This window comes from Cherax quadricarinatus, chromosome 24, assembly GCF_038502225.1.
Source record: "Cherax quadricarinatus isolate ZL_2023a chromosome 24, ASM3850222v1, whole genome shotgun sequence".
Classification (NCBI taxonomy): Eukaryota; Metazoa; Arthropoda; class Malacostraca; order Decapoda; family Parastacidae; genus Cherax; species Cherax quadricarinatus.
In genome coordinates this window covers 34,348,964-34,369,077 of record NC_091315.1, presented here as the reverse complement: position 1 = coordinate 34,369,077, position 20,114 = coordinate 34,348,964, and the positions used below count along the sequence as shown (strand labels likewise).

Below are 20,114 nucleotides of genomic sequence, written 5' to 3'. Positions count from 1 at the left end.
TAATAATTATTATTATACTAGGTAGTAGGTTGGTAGACAGCAACTGCCCAGGAAGGTACTACCATCCTGCCAAGTGAAGTGTAAAATGAAAGCCTGTAATTGTTTTACATGATGGTAGGATTGCTGGTGTCCTTTTTTCTGTCTCATGAACATGCAAGATTTCAGATATGCCTTGCTACTTCTACTTACACTTAGGTCACACTACACATACATGTACAAGCACATATATACACACACCCCTCTGGGTTTTCTTCTATTTTCTTTCTAGTTCTTATTCTTGTTTATTTCCTCTTTTCTCCATGGGGAAGTGGAACAGAATTCTTCCTCTGTAAGCCATGCATGTGTAAGAGGCGACTAAAATGCCAGGAGTAAGTGGCTAGTAACCTCTTCTCCTGTATATATTACTAAATGTAAAAGGAGAAACTTTCCATTTTCCTTTTGGGCCACCCTGCCTCGGTGGGATACGGCCGGTGTGTTGAAAGAAAGAAAGAATTATTATTATTACTCAGAGGGCAGAAGAGTTGCCATTTAGAGAGAAAGGAGGACAATAGGATGACTAGGAGGACATATAAATCTGTGGTGGAAGGAGAGAGAAAGAGAGGTATTGAATGCTAGGGGCCTGGACATCCAGCAGGCTTGTGTAAGCATGTTAAGATTGGAGTGAGTGGAAGCAAGTAGTTTTTATGATTTGATGTGCTGTTGCAGTGTAAGCATGGTAACATTTATAAAAATATTTAGGGAAACCAGTTAGTCAGACTTGGGTCCTGGAGGTGCCTGTACTTTGCAAGAGGGAAGGAAATGTTGCAGTTCAGAGGATCATCTGAACTATGATGTCAGCATGCCTCTGGGAAGATAGTGACTGAATGAATGATGGTGAAAGTTTTTCTTTGTTTTACTGTCACCCTATCTCACTGAAAGCTGGCCAGTATTTAAAAAAGAAATGAGATTTTATTATTCCTGAGTGCACTCTTACAAGAAATTCACAAATGCTCACACACCAAGCCATAAATGCATCTACAATGCAGAAGAAGAAACGAAGTTTATAATTAAGATTCAAGATAAATGATTCATTAATAATTCCTACATCTAGGCACCTTACTTCCCTTGAACAAGTATACAATTGACTGTTTTAGTCATAATCAAACACTACTTGTATAAACAAATTTTTTTTCAAAATTTCACCAAGCATAAGAGAAATGACAAGCAGTATAGAGAGAACATATTTCTTCATCATAGTTTTTTATGATACTTTCTGTTTTGATTAATTAAAAGGAGAAAAAAGTATTGTTTTTAATTTGAAACTTTTAACTGAAAATTTTTGATTCCCCTAAATTTGGAAAATTAATTTTAAATTCAGAATCTGTAACTGAATAGCACTTACCCAGAAATATAATATAGTATATACTCGAGTATATCCCAACTTTGTGTACAAGTCATCCCCTGACTGCTGCCAAACAAATCCTTACTTTTTCATAAATTTCATATACAAGTCTACCCTATTTTTTAAGTGACAGTGGAATAAAATTTGATAATTTAAAAATTCCAATGGGTGTTGATATTTTGTTCTGCACTAAAAAGATGATCTTCAAATCTTAAGTTTTCTCTTAAGTTTAGCCTAACAAATATATATGAAGAGACTAAAGTGAAAAAGAATGCACTAATTGGATTGATGTGTCAAAGCCACTATGCTAAGGTCAAACGAGTAGAATGGCTTGACCATGTAAAAAACAAATGTAACCATTCAATCTAACAAGAATACAGGATCACTGCAACAGGCCTACTGGCTAAGACAGGCCCTCTATCCCAATCATATCTAAATAAACAATGTATAGTAGTACTCTATAGCATATACAGTGGTACCTCGAGTTAAGAACTTAATTCGTTCCAGAAGGCTATTCGAGTGCCGATAATGAATGAAGTTGTTCCCATAAGGAATAGTGTAAATTAGATTAGTCCATTTCAGACCCCCAAAAATACACTTACAAAAATACACTTACATAATTGTTTGAGTTGGGAGCTGTTTGAAACTTGAGGCACCACTGTAGTTAAAAAGTGCCAGTGGAATACTCAAATTTGTATGAAAAGCTTTGCAGTTTAATGGATCTGGCCCTTTTATTAAATCTGAACACTGCAACCTAACCTAATTATGCTGTAATATTTATCATCCAATAGAAATTAATGCAATTTATTATTATTAGTTTAATTTTTTAACATACCGGCTATCTTCCACCAAGGTAAGGTGGCCCCAAAAAGAAGAAACACTTTCAATCACTCATTCCATCTCTGCCTTGCCAGAAGTGCATCAAACACTGCCTGCACTTCCCACCTCCAGGACTCAAATCTGGCTAACCAGTTTATAAATCTATAGATATATATAAATATATAAGCATTATTTGGACTAGTGATGATATAAAATTCTATGAATAAAATTATGTCTTTCAAACTTTTGTTAACCCTCCCTCATGTCTTAACACACACACACTCATGTTTGCTTAAAAGTAAACAATCATTACAAATAATAACAATACAATTACATTTGTCCATGACACAATATAATCTGCACAGTGGCCTTCCCAAGACTGCCACAGTCCCAAGTTGTTAACGTCTGTTTAACCCTTTCACTGTCTCTCACGCAGATCTATGTCACATAGATCTATGTCACATAGATCTATGTCGCATGGATCTATGTCGGCTTTGCTCGTGTAGATCTACGTCTTGAGCTCAGTTCCCTCAAATAAGCCTTGAGGCAAAATTTTGCCCCAGACATGAGAGAATGGATCTGTGTAATGAGTATACACAGTATAAAAAAAAAATCTTGCCCTGTGCAATGAATGAAGGGAAAAGTAAACTTCCGAACTTGTGTTTGGTTTAAAATAACAAACTATGGTACAGGTGAGATTAGAACCCATGGCAAGTGTGTCGTAAAACTCCAGGCCAGTGTGTAAGCCACTGGGCCAGCTGGCTACAATAAGATTCATCCAACTAGGTATGTTTATACACCACAGCACTGATGTCCATACAGGGGTAAAAGATATTGAGGAAACAGGAAAAATAAATGCAATAGCAGTGAATGTAGCTACAATAAATCCTAGCAAACAGAAGTACAATCTATGTAAATACTATGCCTTGGGTATCTGCAGGCACAGTATATCTGGTAAAACAGGTGGGACATGCACCTTTGACTATCCCAAAAAATGCTGCACCCACATGACAACAGGAGAGTGCAACTTCCTCTCTTGCAACTTATTTCACCCAGAAATGTGTCACTCATCAATCCATAAAAGAAAATGCTACACTGCATACTGTCAGGCATATCATCTAAAGGGGACTAGAAGACACAGACCAGCCAGACTATGGGAAACAAAAGAGAGGAACCTCAACCTCTCCAGGGACAGAGGTTTTTTTTTAGGGCCAGAAGGAGAAAAAGACTGGCAAGAAATGACAATAGTCCTACACCACCTGAAAACACTTCTGGAGCAGAGGCACGTACATTGGCCTCTACCCCAGAACAACAGGTATTAGAGCCAGCAAATAAAACCCCCCTAAATTCCACCAATACGACATTTGTCTTCGTAAACATACAGGGTCTAAAGCCGTCAAAAAACAACAAAATTCCTTACATCAAGGGACTGCTCACGGAGTCAAATGCAATGTTTGCAGCATTCACAGAGACCCACATAAAGGATCATTATGACAACAAAATATTTATCCCAGGTTATAACCTATTCCGATGTGACAGACTAAACAGGCAACAAGGGGGGGATGGCCTGTATGTCACACAGTCACTCATTTGCACAGAATTACTAAATGATGTAGTTGAAGTTTTGGTGATAAAGATCGAAAACCAAAACCTTGTCATTGTGGTAGTATTTAAGCCTCCAGATGCAACTTCCCAGCAATTCCAGAAGCAGCTTGAGAAAATTGACCACTGTCTGGAAAATCTCCCAACTCCTGCTCCAAACATCTTACTACTAGGAGATTTCAACCTGAGACACCTAAAATGGAGGAGTATAGCAATCAATGTTTTAGTAGAGATCACCCCGGGAGGCAGCTCAGATGAAAATTCACACACACACACGAACTATTAAATCTCTGCAACAAATTCACCTTAAACCAGCAAATAGTAGAGCCTACAAGACTAGAAAATATGCTGGACCTCATCTTCACTAACAATGATGATCTGTTATGTAATATAACTGTATCAAAGACAATTCACTCAGATCACAACATAATAGAGATACAGACATGTATGCACAGGGCTCCGGACCAGCAAAATTTTAGTAGTCATGAAGGTCTCTTCACGAAATTCAATTTCAATAACAAAAACATACAATGGGATCAAGTAAACCATGTCCTAAATGAAACAAGCTGGGAAAATATCCTAAACAACACGGACCTGAACATCTGCCTTGAAAAAATGAATTCTGTGGCTCTTGAGATCTGCTCAAGACACATTCCATTAAGAAAAAGAAAGAGAAGATGTAAACTAGAAAGAGAGAGACGTTCCCTATACAGACGAAGGCGAAGTCACAGAGCTGCTGAGTGGGGTCAACATATCTGAAATACGAAGGGAAGCACTAGTCAATGAAACTGCAAATATCGAACTTAAGCTGAAGGAATCTTATAAGAAACAAGAATCACAGGAAGAACTAAAAGCCATAAGGGAAATTTAGAAAAATCAAAATACTTCTTCTCTTATGCCAAATCTAAGGGAAAAACAACATCCAGTATTGGGCCCCTGCTTAGGCAGGATGGGACATACACAGATGATAGCCAAGAAATGATTGAGATACTAAAGTCCCAATATGACTCAGTGTTCAGCGATCCACTGCCCACTCTAAGGGTCGACAATCCAAATGAATTCTTTATGAACGAAACCCAAAATTTGGTCATCCCAAAACTCTCGGATATTATTATAACTCTGCCCCAGGCCCAGACTCGTAGAATTCTGTGTTCATCAAGAACTGCAAGAAGTCCCTATCGCGTGCCTTCAGCATTTTATGGAGAAGGAGCATGGACATAGGCGTCATCCCACACACACTAAAAACAACAGACATAGCCCCACTCCACAAAGGTGGCAGTAAAGCAATTACAAAGAACTACAAACCGATAGCACTAACATCCCACATCATAAAAATCTTTGAGAGGGTTCTAAGAACCAAGATAGTCAACCACCTAGATACCCATCAGTTACACAACCCAGGGCAACATGAGTTTAGAGCAGATCACTCCTGCCTGTCCCAGCTACTGGACCACTATGACAAGGTCCTGGATGCTGTAGAGGATAAACAAAATACAGATGTGGTATACACAGACTTTGCAAAAGCTTTCGACAAGTGTGACCATGGTGTAATAGCACACAAAATGCGGGATAAAGGAATAATGGGAAAAGTTAGTAGATGGATCTACAACTTCCTGACAAATAGAACACAAAGAGTAATAGTAAACAGAGTAAAGTCCCAGGCAGCCATGGTAAAAAGCTCTGTTCCACAAGGCACAGTACTCACTCCCATTCTATTCCTCATCCTCATTTCTGACGTAGACAGAGATGTAAGCCATAGCTCTGTGTCTTCCTTTGCGGATGACACCCGGATCACCAAGGCAATGACTTCCATCGAAGACACTGCCAGACTCCAAGCGAACATCAACCAAATCTTCGAATGGACCACTCAAAACAATATGAAGTTCAATGAGGAGAAATTTCAACTACTCAGATATGGAAAACTTGAAGAAATTAAAAATGTGTTAGGGTATACCACAAATTCTAACCATACAATAGAACGGAAAAGTAATGTGAAGGACCTGGGAGTGATATTGTCAGAGAATCTCGCCTTCAAAGACCACAACAATGTATCTACCTCATCCGCTAGGAAAATGATAGGATGGATAATGAGAACCTTCAAAACTAGGGATGCCAAGCCCATGATGATTGTCTTCAAATCGCTTGTGCTCTCTAGGCTGGAATACTGCTGTACATTAACAGCCCCCTTCAAGGCTGGCGACATTGCAGACCTGGAGAGTGTACAAAGAACTTTCACGGCACACATAAGCGCGATAAGGCACATAAACTACTGGGAACGGTTGAAGGTCCTTGATCTGTATTCCCACAGACAAGAGAGATACATGATAATATACACTTGGAAGGTCCTGGAGGGATTGGTACCAAACTTGCACATGAAAAATCACTCTATATGAAAGCAAAAGACTCGGCAGGAGATGCAACATTTCCCAGACGAAAAGCAGGGGTGCCACGAGTACACTGAGAGACAACACAATAAGTGTTCAATTGCCTCTCAGCATACCTAAGGAGGATTACCAATAGACCCCTGGCTGTCTTCAAGAAGGCACTGGACAGGCACTTCAAGTCAGTACCTGACCAACCGAGCTGTGGTTCGTACATCAGCTTGCATGCGGCCAGCAGTAACAGCCTGGTTGATCAGACCCTGATCCACCATGCCGCCTGGTCTCAGACCGGGCTGTGGGGGCATTGACCCCCGAAACCCTCTCCAGGTAAACAGAGAGGCTAGTATGGGCCACACTGTGACCACAAATTCAAGTTTTTACAGATGAATCTCCCACCAGCATGGCTATGACAAGCTCTAGCTCAAGTCCCCTCAAAACTGTCATCATGACTCACAAAATCATAACATGATTGCAAACATACTACAGTACAGGAGGGGTTAGAATCAGGCGAGTCATCACACTCCAGGCCAGTGTGTAACCCCACCCATACTGTGGTTTGTTTACAATCATGTTATTACAATTTCCTGAGTTTAAAATAGCAACTTTGAGGTGCTCTCTAGGATAGTTTTTATTGTTACATTGTCTGTTTCTTGGTATCACTGACAGAATGGAAAACATATTACTGAAGCAGAAATGATTTTTATCAGTTTCAGCTCTGATGTAGCAAGAAATAGGACTCAAAGTGGGAGAAATATGATGATTTTTCTGAGGAATGACAGGGGCCCCCTGGCCCCCTCCAGTATATCTTATAGGTTTCTGTTAGGACTGTTTCAATTGCTGGGACACCTTAAACCACAACCAATCCTTCTTGCTTATATTTTATCCGAGAAATAAGGTAAAACTTCAACTGTGTCCGACATACTAGTACACACCATTTTTTGTACCCACAAATCTGCCATCTGCCAATATTTTTTACCTCAAGACAACTCTTTGGAACCTCTTCCATCTATTCATACATTTGAAAAAAATCTAAGGCCAGCAGGGTCCACACAATATATCATAGTTAACTACTCAGGGAATGATTGTATGGCCGACATACTAGTACGTCTCACTAGCAGAAGTAAATAAAAGAACCAGGAGCTGTTGTTCCACCACCACCTCTCCTACCAGCAAACAAGGTGTGCAAGTGGTTGAAAGATGACTTATTCAGTCCAAATTTATGACAATTTCATGATGCTATTAGTGGAATTCAGCCACCAAACACACTAGGTATATAACCCAGAATAACCCAGTAAAGTCAATGTGAATAATTTCCATGTTTTAATGAATATTATACCCTAAAGTTATTGTAATATTATAAGTATTCATTATACACAGCCCTAGAAGAGTAAAACAGTAGAAAAATATAATTTAAATAATAATTATAAAGTATATATACCTTATATATAACCCAGTAAAGTTAATCAATATTACTTATTTCCACATTTTGAGGAGTATTACACTCTGAAACAATTGTTATGTTATAAATATCCTTTATACATAGCCTTAGAAAACCAAAATAGTAAAAAAAAAGAAAAAAAGAACAAAAACCAGTCATACTGTATCTATACCAATTATTCCAAGTGAAGTGCTAAAACGCCTTGAAACACATCTAGTATTATAAAAAACTAGTATAATGTTAAAATTAAAGGCAATTTAAAAAACAATCATATATTAGCACCAATAATTGTAAAATGTAAACATCACTGGTACTTTAAAGATACTGTTGCTGATTAGTGGTCATTTTTTCACCAACTTCAACATACCAAAAAATTGTAAGTTTTCATCTGATTTTACTCATTTTAGTCTTATTCAATTAGAAAAACAAACTCTTGACTAAGAATTTTTTTTTTATTTTTCAAAATCATCCCCACACAATTTTTTTTCAGGTCTCCCACAGTTATTGGATTAATGAACAGAGAAAATACTGCTACAGTGGCTGCTACAGTGTTTATTTTTAAGTCTAATTTTAATTGGAATTTTATTAATTTCATGCAAAACTGGCCAAATTACCAACTTCTCTGAACATTATAGGGTATTTCTGATAGATGAATAGGCATCTTCTCTTGTTCAACTGATAGAACAGAAAGCAAACTAGTGCAATAACAAGAAATTTGGTCGAATTGAGCATGGGAATTGGCTTAAAACAGGACTCAAATTAGATGAAATCATTTATGTGTAAATTACACCCAGACTCAGATTGCAAAACTTTGCATTTGCATAATTCTGCAAGTTCTCCATCAAATTTCACATTTTTTATGTCATTAACTTCCGAACAAAATTCTGAATAATTTCAGATTTTTAAAAAAAAAAAAAAAACTGACATTAATTCCAGTGTTCATGACTGTGAAAGGGTTCAAGCAACCAAAATAATGCATGGTATATGACACCTTTCTGCTTCTAGCAAAATAGATGAGGTTAATCATAGAATTGATGAAGGAAAAAAGGTGAGTGGTGCATTGAGGTATATGTGGAGACAAAAAAATGTTGTCTATGGAGCCAAAGAAGGGAATGTATGAAAGTATAGTGGTACCAACACTCTTATATGGGTGTGAAGCTTGGATCGTAAATGCTGCAACAAGGAGGCGGTTGGAGGCAGTAGAGATGTCCAGTCTAAGGGCAATGTGTGGTGTACATATTATGCAGAAAATTCAGAGTGTGGAAATTAGGAGAAGGTGTGGAGTTAATAAAAGTATTAGTCAGAGGGCTGAAGAGGGGTTGTTGAAGTGGTTTGGTCGTTTGGTGAGAATGGATCAAAGTAGAATGACATGGAGAGCATATAAATCTGTAGGGGAAGGAAGGCGGGGTAGGGGTCGTCCTCGAAAAGGTTGGAGGGAGGGGGTAAAGGAGGTTTTGTGAGTGAGGAGCTTGGACTTCAAGCAAACGTGCGTGAGCATGTTAGATAGGAGTGAATGGAGACGAATGGTATTTGGGACCTGATGAGCTGTTGGAGTTTGAGCAGGGTAATATTTAGTGAAGGGATTCAGGGAAACCAGTTATTTTATGTAGCCGGACTTGAGCCCTGAAATGGGAAGTACAATGCCTGCACTTTAAAGGAGGGGTTTGGGATATTGGCAGTTTGGAGGGATATGTTGTGTATCTTTATACGTATATGCTTCTAAACTGTTGTATTTTGAGCACCTCTGCAAAAACAGTGATTATGTGAGAGTGAGGTGAAAGTGTTGAATGATGATGAAAGTATTTTCTTTTTGGGGATTTTTTCTTTCTTTTTGGGTCACCCTGCCTCAGTGGGAGATGGCCGACTTAAAAAAAAAAAAAAAAAACACACACATGGAGAACCTGTTAGCAGTCTGCTTTTAATCTTTATATTTTTTTTTTCTGGGCTGAGGGGGGCTGAAGACATGTCCTACCTTTGAGCCACTTTTGGCTTATAACATACAAACAATAAATACACATTCTGCAAACCTACCAGTATTATCTCACTCTTACCTACGAAACAAAATTGTAAATACCCTAACCCATAAAAGAAGTCAAGTAAAACATGTTCTCTACCTAATTCTTTATATAAGTACAGCAAATAATTGATTTTACTAAAAAATGCTATATTATAAACGTCTACCATTATGAATAGCTTATTTATAATTTCCACTAATGCTGAAAATGAGGGGAGTTTCAAGGTAATGTATCGTACACTGGTTCATTCAAGAAATGTTCATTAAAATTACTAGTATTACAAAGATTACCACGAGGAGGAAGATTAGGAGAAAGAGAGGGCCCGGAATACATTTGTGCAGGAAATATGGGTAAGGGTGGATGTAATATTTGAGGTGAGGGTAGAGGGTATGTCGGAGCTTCAGGAGGTTGTTCACTAGGTCGACTGCCTCTCTTACCATTCTGGCTAGGGTAGGTCTTGGTGCAGTTCTGGTATATGATTGGTAATGGGAAGTGTTGAGCAGTGCGGAAATGAAATTTGCTCTCAAAATCACCACCTGCAATGTTAGAAGTCAATGAAATGAATGTGATGCTCCTTTATAACTCAATATTATTTATTAGATTTATGCATTAAGAAATGAAAATTTTAAATGTTCTATTGCAGCTTATCCATTTATAATGGCTGAAAAGAAAAATTAATAAACAATCAGTGAGCATAAACATCTAATTATATGAACAATTTTACCATTTATTATAAACAATAAACTGCAGTATTTCAATATATTCATTACATATCCAAACTCTGGACAATGGAGTTGTTTATACTCTATATAACTAATATAACATAAGTGATAAATACTTCAAACAGCAAAATAGGCTATAAGTTTTAATTGTAAAGCTATCTATTCACTAAGCAATTAGCAAAATTATTACCCACAGTATTATAAAGCAAATTCTAACAAAATACAGTATACTGTATCTGAAAGCTCTCAAGCTCCCTTTGATTCAATAAATTTATAATGGTAAGTCCCATACTTTATACACAAACTATGAGGAACTACAGCCTAACTGCACTTTCAGCAGTTAACCAATGATAAAAATATTTTGGAAATAGATATACAGGAATGTGTTACAATGATGGGCTTGAAGTTTCATTCCCTACAAGGAGGCAATCACTAACAGCATCACTGGTCAGAGACTGGGTTGCAATTAGAGGATGGAGTATCAAGTCTCCATCATTCCTGGTGTAGAATAACCCACACAGGTTTAGTGTTAAATACAACTAATAATAATACATGGAAAAACCCATAAACAGCATCTGTGAAATACTAGGTGTAAAACTAAAACAGCATCCAAGAAAAGCAACACACTTTGTCTCAAGACGATGAATACAGTACAGTAGACTGTCGATTAAGATGTGAACTTTCAGGATTTTTTTTTCCCTCAAGGAAGGTTCCTTGATGTTGGTGAGGGGCTCTTGATTTAGGGAATTGGATCTGTGCTCCAGTTCCCCGAATTAAGCCTGAATGCCTTCCACATCCCCCCCCCCAGGCGCTGTATAATCCTCCGGGTTTAGCGCTTCCCCCTTGATTATAATAATAATAATCAGGAATTTTTCGCTACCTGACAGTTTTTTGATCATTATGCCATGATTGCTTATTTATGACAGTGTAACTGTAGCTAAAAGCCAGTACAAGAAGGTTAGTAACTAACTGATAATTAAACTAACTACACACTGCTGGGCCACTAACAGTCAATTCACTCACCACAGCTGTATTTATACAAATGTTGAAAATGTTAGTGAATGACATTACAGTTTCAGAAATACAGTAAGTAAATGGAAAAATTGAATGGATAATTCTGCGGCACTGCCATGATAAATGTCTATGTTTGAAGTTCAGAGAGTCACTACTGAATACACTGTTTATATATAAATTGTTCATCACCACATGAGTCTTTAGAAAAACCAACAAATGTGACTAAATTGGCTGTTTCCTGCATACCATGCAGTGTTTTCATATCCTTTTCATCATCAGGGATAAAATGTTAGGATACTGGAGATTATGTTTATATATAAACTGAGAGGGACTCCAAGATTTATACATCATTTACTTCCTTCAGTTTGCATAATCAGGGTTATGATAAAAGGAAACAAAATATAATGTAAATACAATACACTGTGTGCACTATATATATATATATATATATATATATATATATATATATATATATATATATATATATATATATATATATATATATATATATATATATATATATGACCCTCAGCTAACGATATTAATCCGTTCCTGAAAGCTCGTCGTATGCTGAAAATATCGTTAGCTGAATTAATTTTCCCCATAAGAAATAATGGAAATCAAATTAATCTGTGCAAGACACCCCAAAGTATGAAAAAAAAAAAAATTTACCACATGAAATATTAATTTTAATACACACAAACTGACACTGACCTTTACTGAAGATCTGGTGATGAATGATGGGATGGGAGGAGGGGAGTGTGTGGAAGCTGTTAATATTTAGAAGGGGAATCCCCTTCCATTAGGACTTGAGGTATCAAGTCCTTTTCTGGGGTTACTTCCCTTCTTCTTTTAATGCCACTAGGACCAGCTTGAGAGTCACTGGACCTCTGTCGCACAACATATCTGTCCGTAGAGGCCTGTACCTCCCGTTCCTTGAATTTGTCTAAAGTGGTTCACAACATTGTCATTGTAATAGTCACATTATCACACTATGTATGCCACTATGATTCTTAAATCTCTCAAACCAACCTTTGCTGGCCTTAAATTCACTCACATCACCACTAGTTGCAGGCATTTTTCTAATTAAATCCTCATGCAACTTCCTAGCCTTTTCACATATGATCGCTCGAGAGATGCTATCTAATGCTATCTGTTTTTCGTTTATCCACACCAATAACAGTCTCTCAACATCTTCTATCACTTGCGATCTCTTATTTGAAAACAAAGTTGCACCTTTTGCAAGAACAACTTCCTTGACTGTCGTTTTCTTGGCCACAATAGTAGCGATGGTTGATTGGGGTTTGGTATACAACCTGGCCAGCTCCGAGACACGCACTCCACTTTCGTACTTGGCAATTATCTCTTTATTCATATCCATAGTAATTCTCACCCTTTTTCCTGCAGGGTTGGCACTAGAAGCTTTCTTGGAGCCCATGGTGACTTATTTTGCAGGTACAATAACTAAAAACGCTGTGATAATATGAAACGTTCCAATTGTATGCGTAGATGCGACCTCACTGGCTGGCTTGTAAACACTGGCACCCATGGGACACCTGAGGCGCGCTCAGGCCACATGTGGATGCGCCTCGAACGAATTGCGTAGGGTGAGTTTTTTAGCGTTAGCCGAGGCAAAATTTTTGCGTTAAAATGTATCATATGCTGTATTTAATGTTAGGTGATGCCATCGTTAGCTGAGGGTCCACTGTATCTGTGTGTGTGTGTGTGTGTGTGTGTGTGTGTGTGTGTGTGTGTGTGTGTGTGTGTGTGTGTGTGTGTGTGTGTGTGTGTGTGTGTGTGTGTGTGTGTGTGTGTGTGTGTGTGTGTGTGTGTGTGTGTGTGTGTATATATATATATAAATATATATATATATATATATATATAAAAATATATATATATATATATATATATATATATATGTATATATATGTATGTATAGTCCCTTTATATAAAGGGAAAGGGGACAAGAGAGATTGTAAAAATTATAGAGGAATAAGTTTACTGAGTATACCAGGAAAAGTATACGGTAGAGTTATAATTGAAAGAATTAGAGGTAAGACAGAATGTAGAATTGCGGATGAGTAAGGAGGCTTCAGAGTAGGTAGGGGATGTGTAGATCAAGTGTTTACATTGAAGCATATATGTGAACAGTATTTAGATAAAGGTAGGGAAGTTTTTATTGCATTTATGGATTTAGAAAAGGCATATGATAGAGTGGATAGAGGAGCAATGTGGCAGATGTTGCAAGTTTATGGAATAGGTGGTAAGTTATTAAATGCTGTAAAGAGCTTTTATGAGGATAGTGAGGCTCAGGTTAGGGTGTGTAGAAGAGAGGGAGAATACTTCCCGGTAAAAGTAGGTCTTAGACAGGGATGTGTAATGTCACCATGGTTGTTTAATATATTTATAGATGGGGTTGTAAAAGAAGTAAATGCTAGGGTGTTCGGGAGAGGGGTGGGATTAAATTATGGGGAATCAAATTCAAAATGGGAATTGACACAGTTACTTTTTGCAGATGATACTGTGCTTATGGGAGATTCTAAAGAAAAATTGCAAAGGTTAGTGGATGAGTTTGAGAATGTGTGTAAAGGTAGAAAGTTGAAAGTGAACATAGAAAAGAGTAAGGTGATGAGGGTATCAAATAATTTAGATAAAGAAAAATTGGATATCAAATTGGGGAGGAGGAGTATGGAAGAAGTGAATGTTCTCAGATACTTGGGAGTTGACGTGTCGGCGGATGGATTTATGAAGGACGAGGTTAATCATAGAATTGATGAGGGAAAAAAGGTGAGTGGTGCGTTGAGGTATATGTGGAGTCAAAAAACGTTATCTATGGAGGCAAAGAAGGGAATGTATGAAAGTATAGTAGTACCAACACTCTTATATGGATGTGAAGCTTGGGTGGTAAATGCAGCAGCGAGGAGACGGTTGGAGGCAGTGGAGATGTCCTGTCTAAGGGCAATGTGTGGTGTAAATATTATGCAGAAAATTCGGAGTGTGGAAATTAGGAGAAGGTGTGGAGTTAATAAAAGCATTAGTCAGAGGGCAGAAGAGGGGTTGTTGAGGTGGTTTGGTCATTTAGAGAGAATGGATCAAAGTAGAATGACATGGAAAGCATATAAATCTATAGGGGAAGGAAAGAGGGGTAGGGGTCGTCCTCGAAAGGGTTGGAAAGAGGGGGTAAAGGAGGTTTTGTGGGCGAGGGGCTTGGACTTCCAGCAAGCGTGCATGAGCGTGTTAGATAGGAGTGAATGGAGACGAATGATACTTGGGACCTGACGATCTGTTGGAGTGTGAGCAGGGTAATATTTAGTGAAGGGATTCAGGGAAATCGGTTATTTTCATATAGTCGGACTTGAGTCCTGGAAATGGGAAGTACAATGCCTGCACTTTAAAGGAGGGGTTTGGGATATTGGCAGTTTGGAGGGATATGTTGTGTATCTTTATACGTATATGCTTCTAAACTGTTGTATTCTGAGCACCTCTGCAAAAGCAGTGATAATGTGTGAGTGTGGTGAAAGTGTTGAATGATGATGAAAGTATTTTCTTTTTTTTTTGGGTCACCTTGCCTCGGTGGGAGACGGCCAACTTGTTGAAAAAAAAAATTTTATATATAGATATATATATATATATATATATATATATATATATATATGTATATATATATATATATATATATATATATATAAGGTAGGTTGGTAGACAGCAACCACCCAGGGAGGTACTATCGTCCTGCCAAGTGAGTGTAAAACGAAAGCCTGTGATTGTTTTACATGATGGTAGGATTGCTGATGTCTTTTGTCTGTCTCATAAATATGCAAGATTACAGGCATGTCTTGATACTTCTACTTACACTTAGGTCACACTACACATACATGTACACATTTATTTATACACACTCATCTGAGTTTTCTTTGATTTTATCTTAATAGTTCTTGGTCTTATTACTTTTCCTTTTATATCCATGGGGAAGTGGAATAAGAATCTTTCCTCCGTAAGCCATGCGTGTTGTAAAAGTCAACTAAAATGCCGGGAACAATGGGCTAGTAACCCCTTTTCCTGTAAAGATTACCAAAAAGAATAAGAAGAAGAAAATTTTCAAAGTGAGAAGTCTGAATGTGCATGGATGTTGTGCAGATGATAAGAAAGAGATGATTGTGGATGTTATGAATGAGAAGAAGCTGGATTTCCTGGCTTTAAGTGAAACAAAGCTGAAGGGGGTGGGAGAGTTTCAGTGGAGAGGAATAAATGGGATTAGGTCAGGGGTTTCAAATAGAGTTAGAGCTAAAGAAGGAGTGGCAATAATGTTGAAGGATAAGCTATGGCAGGAAAAGAGGGACTATAAATATATTAATTCAAGGATTATGTGGAGTAAAATAAAGATTGGATGTGAAAAATGGGTTATAATAAGCGTGTATGCACCTGGAGAAGAGAGAAGTGTAGAGGAGAGAGAGAGATTTTGGGAAATGTTGAGTGAATGCGTGGGGAGTTTTGAATCAAGTGTGAGAGTAATGGTGGTTGGGGATTTCAATGCTAAAGTGGGTAAAAATGTTATGGAGGGAGTAGTAGGTAAATTTGGGGTGCCAGGGGTAAATGTAAATGGGGAGCCTTTAATTGAGCTATGTGTAGAAAGAGATTTGGTAATAAGTAATACATATTTTATGAAAAAGAGGATAAATAAATATACAAGGTATGATGTAGCACGTAATGAAAGTAGTTTATTAGATTATGTATTGGTGGATAAAAGGTTGATGGGTAGGCTCCAGGATGTACATAGAGGGGCAACTGACATATCGGATCATTATTTAGTTGTAGCTACAGTTAGAGTAAGAGGTAGATGGGAAAAGAGGAAGGTGGCAACAACAAGTAAGAGGGAGGTGAAAGTGTATAAACTAAGGGAGGAGGAAGTTCGGGTGAGATATAAGCGACTATTGGCAGAAAGGTGGGCTAGTGCAAAGATGAGTAGTAGGGGGGTTGAAGAGGGTTGGAATAGTTTTAAAAATGCAGTATTAGAATGTGGGGTAGAAGTTTGTAGTTATAGGAGGGTGGGGGCAGGAGGAAAGAGGAGTGATTGGTGGAATGATGAAGTAAAGGGTGTGATAAAAGAGAAAAAGGTAGCTTATGAGAGGTTTTTACAAAGTAGTGTTATAAGAAGAGCAGAGTATATGGAGAGTAAAAGAAAGGTAAAGAGAGTGGTGAGAGAGTCCAAAAGGAGAGCAGATGATAGAGTGGGAGAGGCACTGTCAAGAAATTTTAATGAAAATAAGAAAAATTTTGGAGTGAGTTAAACAAGTTAAGAAAGCCTAGGGAAAGTATGGATTTGTCAGTTAAAAACAGAGTAGGGGAGTTAGTAGATGGGGAGATGGAGGTATTAGGAAGATGGCGAGAATATTTTGAGGAACCTTTAAATGTTAAGGAAGAAACAGAGGCAGTAATTTCATGCACTGGTCAGGGAGGTATACCATCTTTTAGGAGTGAAGAAGAGCAGAATGTAAGTGTGGGGGAGGTACGTGAGGCATTACGTAAAATGAAAGGGGGTAAAGCAGCTGGAACTGATGGGATCATGACAGAAATGTTAAAAGCAGGGGGGGATATAGTGTTGGAGTGGTTGGTACTTTTGTTTAATAAATGTATGAAAGAGGGGAAGGTACCTAGGGATTGGTGGAGAGCATGTATAGTCCCTTTATATAAAGGTAAAGGGGACAAAAGAGACTGTAAAAATTATAGAGGAATAACTTTACCGAGTATACCAGGAAAAGTGTATGGTATGGTTATAATTGAAAGAATTAGAGGTAAGACAGAATGTAGGATTGCAGATGAGCAAGGAGATTTCAGAGTGGGTAGGGGATGTGTAGATCAAGTGTTTACATTGAAGCATATATGTGAACAGTATTTAGATAAAGGTAGGGAAGCTTTTATTGCATTTATGGATTTAGAAAAGGCCTATGATAGAGTGGATAGAGGAGCAATGTGGCAGATGTTGCAAGTATATGGAATAGGTGGTAAGTTATTAAATGCTGTAAAGAGTTTTTATGAGTATAGTGAGGCTCAGGTTAGGGTGTGTAGAAGAGAGGGAGACTACTTCCCGGTAAAAGTAGGTCATAGACAGGGATGTGTAATGTCACCATGGTTCTTTAATATATTTATAGATGGGGTTGTAAAAGAAGTAAATGCTAGGGTGTTCGAGAGAGGGGTGGGATTAAATTTTGGGGCATCAAATTCAAAATGGGAATTGACACAGTTACTTTTTGCTGATGATACTGTGCTTATGGGAGATTCTAAAGAAAAATTGCAAAGGTTAGTGGATGAGTTTGGGAATGTGTGTAAAGGTAGAAAGTTGAAAGTGAACATAGAAAAGAGTAAGGTGATGAGGGTGTCAAATGATTTAGATAAAGAAAAATTGGATATCAAATTGGGGAGGAGGAGTATGGAAGAAGTGAGTGTTTTCAGATACTTGGGAGTTGACGTGTCGGCGGATGGATTTATGAAGGATGAGGTTAATCATAGAATTGATGAGGGAAAAAAGGTGAGTGGTGCGTTGAGGTATATGTGGAGTCAAAAAACGTTATCTATGGAGGCAAAGAAGGGAATGTATGAAAGTATAGTAGTACCAACACTCTTATATGGGTGTGAAGCTTGGGTGGTAAATGCAGCAGCGAGGAGACGGTTGGAGGCAGTGGAGATGTCCTGTTTAAGGGCAATGTGTGGTGTAAATATTATGCAGAAAATTCGGAGTGTGGAAATTAGGAGAAGGTGTGGAGTTAATAAAAGTATTAGTCAGAGGGCAGAAGAGGGGTTGTTGAGGTGGTTTGGTCATTTAGAGAGAATGGATCAAAGTAGAATGACATGGAAAGCATATAAATCTATAGGGGAAGGAAGGCGGGGTAGGGGTCGTCCTCGAAAGGGTTGGAGAGAGGGGGTAAAGGAGGTTTTGTGGGCAAGGGGCTTGGACTTCCAGCAAGCGTGCGTGAGCGTGTTAGATAGGAGTGAATGGAGACGAATGGTACTTGGGACCTGACGATCTGTTGGAGTGTGAGCAGGGTAATATTTAGTGAAGGGATTCAGGGAAACCGGTTATTTTCATATAGTCGGACTTGAGTCCTGGAAATGGGAAGTACAATGCCTGCACTTTAAAGGAGGGGTTTGGGATATTGGCAGTTTAGAGGGATATGTTGTGTATCTTTATATGTGTATGCTTCTAGACTGTTGTATTCTGAGCACCTCTGCAAAAACAGTGATAATGTGCGAGTGTGGTGAAAGTGTTGAATGATGATGAAAGTATTTTCTTTTTGGGGATTTTCTTTCTTTTTTTGGGTCACCCTGCCTCGGTGGGAGACGGCTGGTGTGTTGAAAGAAAGAATATATATATATATGGTACATCAATTCAGTTATTAAACTCTTATTTTGTGAAAATAAATGATTTGCATATTTGGGGTTCACAGGAACTATCCCTGTCCACTGGACCAGTTTCCACCAGTGTTTATATAACCACTGCTTCTCCTCCTTTGAAAAAATCAAGGTTAAAAAATGAAAGGAACTTGAATGTCATGTGTATACGGTACCTAGTACATACAAATCTGTGTATCATTTTAGTTGGCACACTCGTGTTTTGGGATATATAACAAGGACGTGTGAGGGGTGGTTGCTGGTGGTGTTGAGGGCCACTACAGCAAGAGTCTACCAACGCCCACTGCTCCTTACTACTTTTATCTTTTTTACCGAAAATGCAAGGGAAATGATACTTTATTTTTTATTTAAGTAAATTCATTAATACGTGTATACATTAAATAGTTTTATAATTACAAAAGCATTCTGGTTGTTAATTTCACAAGAGAGAGATGGACACAATGACACCTGGGCCATCACAACTTTAAACCCAACAATAACAACAGCACATGCTGATAACCTGAGAAGGTTTCCTCCTTATTCAATTTTTTTTTTTGGAAGGGGGGAGGGGGGGGGCTTGCATTCATATTATGGTAAGTATGCTGAGCACATTTAATAAAAAAAAATCTTGTCTTCTGGCTGGTAATACATGGTATTTTTACTGATGTTTGCAGGTGATTGTGGCTGTGGTGGAGGCAAGTGATAGTTGTGGCAGGTAACAGTTCTGGAATGGATTATCATGTGTGTATACAGGTATTGTACAGGGTCACATCAACCCTCCAGATATACAGTGGTCCCTCAATAACCGTCTGGCTCAATAGTCGTCCTTTTCAGAAATTGTCGGGTTATTCTCGTCCAAACATTGGCTCGCAAATGGTCGGTTTACTGGCTAATCGTCCTTCATCCGGGACACGTACTCACACTCTGAGCCGCCTCAGCCTCTCTTCCCAGCCAGTGTGCCATTATTTACCAGTGAGCGACGGTCCCCTCACTTGTTCATACGAAATATTTCATAATATTCAATTTGTTTTAGTGCTTGCAACTGCTAAATAAGTCACCATAGCTCCAAAGAAAGCTTCTAGTGCCAGCCCTTTGGTAAAGAATGTGAGAAACACACATAATTTATGAAAATGTTTGTAGAAAAATACAAAGGTGGGTGGTGGTAGAGTGGAAGCAGTTGTGACAGTGGTTGATGGTGGTAGAGGGTGGTAGTGATGGTGGTAGAAGGTAGTAGTGATGGTGGTAACAGTTGTAATAGTGGTAGAAGGTGGTAGTGATGGTGGTAGCAATTGTAATAGTGGTAGAAGGTGGTAGTGATGGTGGTAGCAGTTGTAATAGTGGTAGAAGGTGATAGTG

At 38.3% G+C, this 20,114-nt stretch overlaps 1 protein-coding gene across 1 annotated transcript in view; it reads right to left on the bottom strand.

Annotated features, from left to right (window-relative positions):
• Positions 1 to 20,114, bottom strand: part of LOC128690760 (WAS/WASL-interacting protein family member 1-like) — a 169,535-nt gene that overhangs the window by 23,244 nt on the left and 126,177 nt on the right. The window contains exon 10 of the mRNA XM_070088323.1: positions 10,074 to 10,172. Coding sequence (XP_069944424.1) covers positions 10,074 to 10,172 — 99 coding nt within the window. The remainder of the gene's footprint in view (positions 1 to 10,073; positions 10,173 to 20,114) is intronic.